This window comes from Gossypium arboreum, chromosome 4, assembly GCF_025698485.1.
Source record: "Gossypium arboreum isolate Shixiya-1 chromosome 4, ASM2569848v2, whole genome shotgun sequence".
NCBI lineage: Eukaryota > Viridiplantae > Streptophyta > Magnoliopsida > Malvales > Malvaceae > Gossypium > Gossypium arboreum.
This window is the reverse complement of record NC_069073.1, coordinates 42,411,929-42,422,050: the sequence shown is the minus strand read 5'-3', so window position 1 is coordinate 42,422,050 and position 10,122 is coordinate 42,411,929. Positions and strand designations below refer to the sequence as shown.

The window sequence follows — 10,122 nt, the reverse complement described above, 5'->3', positions numbered from 1 at the left end:
ATTTAAGGAAGGGATTAAGGAGTTATCAGGGAGAAAAGTTAGGAGATGAGGGGTGAAAAAAGTGGAGCTGAATTGGGAATTTGGGGATAAGTAAATTCGACAATAGTATATATAGGTGCTGATTTTGGGAATTCAAGGCTAATGTCGAATTCTTCCTTTCTTTTTACCGAAAACACTTTTCTCTTCAAATATCTAAAAGCCAAAATCCCTTATTCTTTCTCTTTTAGTTTGTACCGATTTCTTCACTTCCTTTCTCATCAAACTCTTTTCTTTCTCGCTCCTAGTTACTTTCTCTAAATCCTAATATCTTTTAGGCCAAAATCCTGTTGTGCCGCCACTTTTTTCTTCAACGTTGGCTGATCGATTCTTGTGTAAGTGCTTTACTTTCTTTTAATTGGTCTTCCTAGTACCGATTTCTTCTCTCCCTCACTCTTTCTAAATCAGTTTGGTAGGGGATTAGTATCGAAACTCGAATTTTAGATCTCTGTCAAATTGCTCCTTAGGCGTTTTGAGGTTTTGGGTAAGTATTTCTCTTTTATTGGTAAGGTTGGCCGAATGCTCATGGATGATTTAAGAGTGACTTAAGATGATTACGAGTCACTTGTTGTTTGGTTCTTAATGATTAAGATTGATGCAGATTTAAGAAATACTCATGATTATTGATCAAGGAAAGCTGTTAAGGCTTGTTGTTCAAGGTAAGGTAAATGTGAGATTTTTGGTTTTTGGTGATTGTAGTTGATAAGTCTGTGATTAATTGTTGAGTGACATCATTTGTAGGTTCGTGGCTAAGGAGATCATAACACGTTTTAGTACTAGGTGTGTACATACACTACACACACAGAGTAGACTGACAAATCTCGGAATGTCGACAAGCCGAAATACTGAAAAGCCAAAAGTTTGGCTATAATAGTCTTGTAAGTGCGCAAACACTCGTAAGGGGGAAAACTTATAGGTTATCAGAGGCCTCATAAGCGATTCCATAGACTTGGGCCGTGTATTGGCCAACCAGGCCAGAATGGGCTAATTGGGTAGGGCCCATAATAGGCAAAATTGGCAATTTGATACTATGTGATGAAAAATCATATGATTGCATGACTATGAATGTGATTGAGCCTGATGGGCCATATGAATGTGATTAGGCCTGAAGGGCCATATGAATGTGATTGGGCCTGATGGGCCATATGAATGTGATTGGGTCTGATGGGCTATATGAATGAGATTGGGCCTAAAGGGGCCAAATGAATAAGTATGGATCTGTTATTGTTTAGTAAGGGGTTGTAGACCCAGTTTTTGGTAACTACTCAATCAGGTATAAAACATAAATAATTAATTAATTACGACCGTGGACGAGTCATAAGGTTAAGGTGTGGTAATGGGTATATGCATGTCTAGGATTAGATCTAGGGAGAGCTTGGTACTTAAGCTGTCTTGATGACTCACCTCCTCTTCTCTGGAATCCTACCTAGTGCATAGTATCTGTTCACTTTAGCCAATGAGAATTTGTTAACGGGCCAAGGTAAGTAATAAACCCATAATAAAGAAAAATTACTAAAAATTCCCTTAAGGGAGGAAATGACTAAAATACCCCTATGTGTGGAATGTAAGATTTATGGATGCTACATGTATACCTACTGCATTCATATGATATTTTGTTTAGGTTGCATATGGGTTGGGAATTATGGAACGGACGAAGTATATGAGGATCGCATGGTTGCTTGACGACCGTGGATCCATCGATGGCTATTAAGCCCAATATTTGAGTAGCAGCTTGCTACAACATTTGGTAGTACCGTAACCGAGCTACCATTAAAGTGTATCGGATGGGTGGGTCAATATTTATATCCCTACATGGTGTGTATCGGGGGATGGAGATGGTGTGTAGCGGTTGGATGGGTGGGATCTGTGCATATTTGATTACTTTACATTTGTTCTGAAATTAAATTCGGCTCAGGCCCAAAAAGACTTGCTATTGCGTGCTGTTCTATTTGACAAGGGTTGTACACACTGAGTTTTCGAAAACTCACCCCCTATTTTATTTTTCTCAGGTGATCCTCAGTAGGTGGTTCAACGGTTGGAAGGACTCCGAGGTGGCTAGCTAGCAAGACGACTTGGACTTCTTTTCTTAAGCTTATAATTTCTAGTACTTAAAGTTATTTCAGTCCGGAATGTAATAAGGCCTTTCCTCTAGTTATTATTCAATTTAGGATTATATTCATTATTATTATGTTTTATATTTTCTAGAAGTAGAACATGGTTTCTTAAAACCATAACTGTTTTTGAATACTATGTTTCCACAACTCAATTTTTAAATGACAAGTTTTCATAGATCATCTGTTTTAAAGAAAGTTTCCGTAGCTGAAAAGAGATTTTACAAAGTAATTATTATCATGCAAGAAGGAATAGTTTTTTTAAAAATACACCTCGCTTTGAAATAAAAAAAATACAAGCTAGGATTTTACTCAAGGTTGTTATTTCAAAAAAGGGTTTTCAATGAAAACAAGGTTTTTGATAAAACACTTCAATGTGACACACTGGATCTGGCCATAACGTTCGGCCAGGTTTGGGGTGTTACATATTGTGGTATCAGAGTCAAGTTGCAAAACTCGGGCTGTGAAGTGGGCCTTATTATTTGGGTTTGTTTTTTTTTTTTTAAATACTTGGATCACAATGTTTTGGAAAAAGATTTTGCTGTATGACACACCGAGTCTCCGACGTCGAACCAAGTAAGTTTTTTTATTATTAAGCTTGTTTAATTTGATATACTATAGATAGTTAGTGGGCTATTTTAGATGATTATACTAAGGCTTTTAGTTGGAGTGAAACTGAAGCCCATAGGACCTTGAAACTGTAGAGGATTTACGAAAACAACTTTCTTTTTAATACTATCATAAAACATCGGCTTAATTATTGAAATTAATTAAAACTTCATAAAATTTCTAATCCAGATAAAAACGTGAATCAACGATGAGTGCTACAAGAGGTGCAAGAGGCAGTGGCCGAGGCCGTGGAGGTGTTAGGGCTAAATCGTCGACATTGGGCCATACACCCAATGTTGGAGTAGAAGAGGATCCAACCTCACCTGTGGCTGAGACTGGGCCATATGATTGGACCGCGAGGGATGATGCGTTGTCGCAGGCAATGTTGAGGATTTTGGAAAGGGTCCCAGGGCCCAATAATGGCACGGGAAATCGAGGGTCAATTTCGGAGCGACTTCGATCAAATGGAGCTGAGATCTTTAAGGGCGTGGCTGGTGTGGCTCCTAACATGGCTGAATACTGGTTGGAGGCCACTAAAAGAATAATGGAGGACTTGGACTGTTCACCTGAACAAAAGTTGAAAGGGGCAGTTCACTGTTTAGGGAAGAAGCTTACCAGTGGTGGCTGACAGTGAAAAAGGGCACCCAACCTGAGTAGGTCACTCAGGAGTTCTTCAAAACTGCGTTTCAAGGGAAGTATGTGGGTGTGAGTTATGTGGATGCTAGATGGAAGGAGTTCCTAAACTTGACCCAGGGAAACAAATCTGTGGCGGAGTATGAGGCGGAATTTCTACGCCTTAGTAGGTATGCAAGAGTTATGGTGGCAACGGACTATAAGCATTGCGTTAGGTTTGAGGATGGTCTTAGGGATAACCTCAGAGTATTGATAGCTCCACAAAAAGAGTGAATTTTCTCGGAGTTGGTAGAGAAAGAAAAGATAGCAGAGGAGGTGAAGTATGCTAAGCGCCTGAATTGGGGGAAAAAAGGGGGTAAGAATAAAAGGGAGGTTGAGACTCTTGGTGTTGGACAGAGGCCTAGGGCTAGGGCTACAGTTAATGGGCCAGTTAGAGCAGGGCCCCCTGCTATTAATCCAGGGGTGCCGCCTTGTGCTGATTATGGGAAATCTCATGTAGGCGAGTGTTGGAAGAGGACAGGAACTTGTCTAGCTTGTGGATCTGTGGAGCATAGGATCAACACTTGCCCTAGAAGGCCAGGTCAGGTGCCAGTCGTGGGCTGAGGTGGTGTTCAGCCACCAAGGGGTGGTCAGTTGTCGCCAAGGGGCTGTGGGTAGGCCAGGGGTGGTAACGACAATGAACGTGGACGTGGAGCACCAGGCGGAGATGCAGGCCATACTGAGGCGAGGCAGCCAGCTTTAGTTTATGCTGCTCGTCACCGAGAAGACAGGGATGCCCCAGATGTGATAACGGGTATGTTCTTTATACATGAGTTACCTTACACTGCATTGATTGATATTGGATCGACGCATTCATATGTTGCATGCAATATGACTGAACCTTCGAGTAATATGTTTGAAATTACTGCGAATGAGATTACTATGATAAGTTTGTTAGGCTAGTCAGTGGGAGTGAATAAATTGTTTTGGGAGGTACCCTTAGTAGTCCAAGGGTTTACCTTTTTAGTAGATTTGATGGAACTGCCGTTTAGCGAGTTTGATTTAGTCTTGGATATAGATTGGCTGGTGAAACACTGAGCAACCTTGGATTGCGCTGTAAAGTAAATGGTGTTAAGAACGGCGGAGGATAAGGAGGTGGTGGTGATTGGTGAACGCTGAAATTATATGTCGAATGTGATTTCGGCATTAAAGGCTGAGAAGTTGGTACGAAAGGGATGTAAGGCCCATTTGGCTTATATTAGCGATACGGAGGCTAATAGCCCTACTGTTAAGAAGCTGAGAATAGTTAGAGAATTTCTTGATGTTTTTCCCAAGGAGTTGACAGGGTTGCCTCCCAATAGAGAAATGGAATTTGGAATCGAGTTGTTACATGGTACGACTCTAATGTCCATCGCCCCTTATCGGATGACACTGAAGGAGTTGGTAGAACTTAAGGCACAGATTCAGGAATTGTTGGATTGAGGGTTCATCCGACCAAGTGTGTCTCCGTGGGGAGCACCGGTGTTATTCGTAGAGAAGAAAAATGGGACGTTGCAAATGTGCATCGATATCGAAAATTGAACAAGTTAGCTATTAAAAATAAGTACCCTTTACCGAGAATCGATGATATTTTTGGTTAGTTTAAGGGAGCTTCCATTTTCTCGCTGATTGATCTGCGTTCGGGGTATCACCAATTGAGGGTTACAGAGGCAGATGTTTATAAGACACCTTTCAGAACTTATTATGGGCATTACGAGTTCTTGGTGATGCCATTCGGGCTGACGAACGCACCTGCTGCTTTCATGGATCTCATGAATCGGGTCTTCCAACCCTACCTGGATCGGTTCGTGGTGGTTTTTATAGATGACATCTTAGTGTACTTAGGAAATGAGGATGAGCATGATGCACACTTAAGGATTGTGTTGCAGATTTTGAGGGAGAAGCAGTTGTATGCCAAATTTAGTAAGTGCGAATTTTGGCTAAGGGAGGTTACTTTTCTAGGACATGTGGTGTCAGCTAAGGGGATTAAGGTGGATCCCCGAAAAATTGAAGCAGTGTTAAACTGGAAAACACCTAAGTCAGCATCGGAAATCTGAAGTTTTCTGGGTTTGGCAGGGTACTATATTCGGTTTGTTGAGGGCTTTTCATTAATTCCTGCACCTGCGCCTTTAACTAAGTTATTAAGGAAGGGGGTACCATTTGATTAGACGGACAAGCAGCAAGAGAGTTTTGGAAAGCTTAAGAAGGTTTTAACTGAGGCCCCTGTGTTGATTCAGCCAGAGCCTGGGAAGGAGTTTACGATTTATAGTGTTGCGTCGCATGTGGGTTTGGGTTGTGTGTTGATGTAGGAAGGAAAGGTAGTTGCGTATGCGTCACGTCAACTTAAGACTCACAAGGTGAATTACCCAACCCATGACTTGGAACTAGCTGCGGTGATTTTTGCGCTAAAAATTTGGAGGCATTATTTATACGGAGAGAAGTATATAATTTATTCGACCATAAGAGTTTGAAGTACCTCCTTACCCAAAAAGAGCTAAACCTTAGGCAACATAGGTGGGTGGAATTATTAGGCAACATAGGTGGGTGGAATTATTGAAGGATTATGATTGTACGATTGAATACCACCTTGGCAAAGTAAATATGGTGGCCGGCGCGTTGAGCCATAGGGTTAAGTCGTACTTGAGGGCTATGCTTGCCCGTTTAAGCTTGTTGGATGATGGTAGTTTGTTAGGTGAGCTGCAAGTAAAGCCGGTGTGGGTCGAGGAGATAAAGAGTAAGCAGTTAGTGGATGAGACTTTGGGTGCTTGTTTTAGACAAGTAGAAAATGGAGAGACGTCAGACTTTGGGATAAATAGTGAAGGATTGTTGTGTTTTCGTGGGAGAATGTGTATACCGAAGGACGAGGATCTAAGGCAGTCTATTCTACAGGAAGCACATAGCAGCCTCTATGCTATGCATCCTGGCAGAAAAAAGATGTATCAAAATTTGCGTGAGCTTTATTGGTGGCTTGGAATTAAGCGCGAGGTTATGGAGTTCATAAGTAAATGCTTGTTTTATCAAAAGGTGAAGGCGGAACATTAGTTTCCTTCAGGATTGCTTCAGCCAGTAAAGATTCCACTTTGGAAGTGGAAAAGGATTACTATGGTCTTTGTTAGTGGGCTACCCTTGATGCCTACTAAGAAAGACTCGATATGGGTTATAGTGGATCGGTTAACCAATTCTGCCCATTTTGTACAGGTACACACCGATTACTCGTTAGAAAAGCTGGCTAGGTTGTATGTGGCAAAGATTGTAAGATTGCATGAAGTGCCAGTTTCCATAATATTTGATAGGGACCCACGTTTCACTTTGTGATTTTGGAAGAAGCTACATGAGGCGTTGGGTACTAGGTTGAACTTCAATACGACATTCCACCCTAAAACTGATGGACAGTCGGAAAGGGTGATCCAAGTTTTGGAAGATATGTTGAGAGGATGTGTAATTGAGTTTCGAGGTAGTTGGGAAGACTATTTGCTGTTAACCGAATTTGCGTACAATAATAGTTATCAAGCAAGTATTGGGATGGCTTTGTATGAAGCATTGTATAGGCGATGGTGTCGAACTCCAACGTGTTGGACAGAATTGGGCGAACGAAGAGTTTTGGGCCCTGAGTTAGTAGCAAATACTGAGGGTAAGGTAAAATTGATTCGGGATCGATTGAAAGAGGCCTTGGATAGGTAGAAGTCGTATGCTGACCTTAAGTGTCGAGAGATAGAGTACGCAGTAGGGGACTTAGTTTTTCTTAAGGTCTCTCCATGGAAGAAGGTATTAAGGTTTGGACAGAAGGGGAAGCTAAGCCCATGGTTCATTGGGCCATATCGGGTTGTAAGACAGATTGGGCCAGTCGCTTATCAGCTGGAATTGCCTTCTGAACTAAGCCAAATCCACGATGTGTTTCATGTTTCCATGCTAAGACGGTATCGTTCAGATCCTTCACATGTAGTGTCGGTTGAGGAGATCGAGGTTAGGCCAGGCTTAACTTTCTAAGAAGAGCCGATACAAATAATTGGTCGTGATGTTAAGGTTCTAAGAAGGAAGTCCGTCCCATTAGCCAAAGTGCTTTGGCATAATCATAAGGCTGAGGAGGCTACTTGGGAACCTGAGGAAGCGATGAGATATCAATATCCTCAACTGCTTGGATCAGGTAAAATTTCGAGGACGAAATTTCTTTTAGGGGTAGAGTTGTAACACCCCAAAAATCCTGAACTTTCTTTTTTTTTTATTTTGATAAAAGGTGTGCTTAATATTCTTACTCAAGTGTTATTTATGTGATAATAGACCTTGGTTAAGTCATGAGTTTGAACTTTGGGGTGAAGGAAATTATAGTTTAATAATTAAAAGAACCTTGGTGGCAAGTAGTTTGGTTTTTAAATAAATGAAGGAGGAATTGGATATAAGGAGCCTTGTGTTGGAGTGGCAAGCAGCGACACATGTGGGGCTTAGAGGTGGCGTCACATGCATGGCAAGGAGGTTTGGGGTTTGAATCCCTCCTTGCTCAAAAGAAGGATTTATTTTTTTTTGCTCAATAAATGGCCAGTAGTGGTGTTAGATGTGAACTCTGAAGGGAGTGATTAGAAGAGAAATTTAAAGAAGGGATTAAAGAGTTATCAGGGAGAAAAGTTAGGAGATGAGGAGTGTAAAGAAGAGGAGTTGAATTGGGAATTTGGGGATAGGTAAATTCGGTTATAGTTTATATAGGTGTCGATTTTGGGAATTCAAAGCTAATGTCGAATTCTTCCTTTCTTTCCACTGAAAACACTTTTCTCTTCAAATATCTAAAAGCCGAAATCCTTTATTCTTTGTCTTTTAGTTTGTGCCGATTTCTTCCCTTCCTTTCTCATCAAACTTTTTTCTTTCTCGCTCCTAGTTACTTTCTCTAAAGCTGAATATCTTTTAGGCCAAAATCTTGTTGTGTCTCCACTTTTTTCTTCAACGTTGGCCGATCGATTCTTGTGTAAGTGCTTTACTTTCTTTTAATTGGTCTTCCTAGTACCAATTTCTTCTCTCACTCACTCTTTCTAAATCAGTTTGGTAGGGAATTAGCATTGAATCTCGAATTTCAGATCTCTGTCGAATTGCTCCTTAGGCATTTTGGGGTTTTGGGTAAGTATTCCTCTTTTATTTGTTAAGGTTGGCCGAATGCTCATGGATGATTTAAGAGTGACTTAAGATGATTGCAAGTCACTTGTTGTTTGGTTCTTAATGATTAAGACTGATGCGGATTTAAGAAATACTCGTGATTAGTGATCAAGAAAGTGCTGTTAAGGCTTGTCATTTAAGGTAAGACAAACGTGAGATTTTCGGTTTTTGGTGATTGTATTTGATAAGTGTGTGATTAATCATTGAGTGATATTGTTTTTAGGTTCATGGCTAAGGATATCGCGACACGTTTTAGTACCAGGTGTGTACATACACTGCACACACACAGTAGACTGACAAATCCCGAAATTTCAAAAAGCCAAAATGCTGAAAAGTCGAAAGTTTGGCTACAATAGTCTTGCGAGTGATCGAACACTCGTAAGGAGGGAAACCGATAGGTTATTAGAGGCCCCATGAGCGATTCCATAGACTTGGGCTGTGTATTGGCCAACTGGGCTACAACTAGGCAAAATTGGCAATTTGATACTATGTGATGAAAAATCATATGATTGTACGACTATGAATGTGATTGGGCCGGACGGGCCCTATGAAAGTGATTGGGCCCGATGGGCCATATGAATGAGATTGGGCCTAAAGGGGCCAAATGAATAAGTATGGATCTGTTAGTGTTTAGTAAGGGGTTGTGGACCCAGTTTTTGGTAACTACTCAATCAGGCATAAAACTTAAATAATTAATTAATTGTGACCGTGGACGAGTCATAAGGTGAAGCTGTAGTAATGGGTATATGCATGTCTAGGATTGGATCTAGGGAGAGCTTGGGACTTAAGCTTTCTTGATGACTCACCTCCTCTTCTCTGGAATCCTATCTGGTGCATAGTATCTGTTCACTTTTGCCAACGAGGACTTGTTAACGGGCCAAGGTAAGTAATAAACCCGTAATAAAGAAAAATTATCGAAAATTCCCCTAAGGGCGAAAATAACTAAAATACCCCTATGTGTGGAATGTAAGATTTATGGATATTACATGTATACCTGCTGCATTCATATGATATTCTATTTAGGTTGCATATGGGTTGGGAATTATGCAATGGATGAAGTATATGAGGATCGCATGGTTGCTTGACGACCGTGGTTCCGCCGATGGCTATTAAGCACAATATTTGAGTAGCAGCTTGCTACAATGTTAGGTAGTACCGCAACCGGGCTACCATTAGAGTGTATCGGATGGGTGGGTTGATATTTATATCCCTACATGGTGTGTATCGGGGGATGGAGATGATGTGTAGCAGTTGGATGGGTAGGATCCATGCATATTTGATTGCTTTACATTTTTTCTGAAATTGAATTGGGCTCAAGCCCAAAAAGACTTGCTATCGTGTGCTTTTCTATTTGTCGAGGGTTGTACACATTGAGTTTTCGAAAACTCACCCCCTCTTTTATTTTTCTTAGGTGATCCTCAGTAGGTGGTTCGACGGTTGGAGGGACTCCGAGGTGGCCAGCTAGTAAGACGACTTGGACTTCTATTCTTAAGCTTATAATTTCTATTATTTAAAGTTATTTCAATCCGGAATGTAATAAGGCCTTTCCTCTGGTTATTATTCAAATTAGAATTAT

General features: G+C 40.9%; 1 protein-coding gene across 1 annotated transcript; it reads left to right on the top strand.

Annotated features, from left to right (window-relative positions):
* Positions 1-6,008: 6,008 nt before the first annotated feature.
* LOC108458582 (uncharacterized) lies at positions 6,009-6,449 on the top strand. The gene has a single exon (XM_017757994.1). The coding sequence runs from the start codon at positions 6,009-6,011 to the stop codon at positions 6,447-6,449; it is 441 nt and encodes a 146-aa protein (XP_017613483.1).
* The last annotated feature ends 3,673 nt before the right edge of the window (positions 6,450-10,122 follow it).

What these genes read in the sequence shown, in the direction of transcription:
- LOC108458582 (XM_017757994.1), top strand. Translation starts at nt 6,009, where the DNA reads ATGGTGGCCGGCGCGTTGAGCCATAGGGTTAAGTCGTACTTGAGGGCT.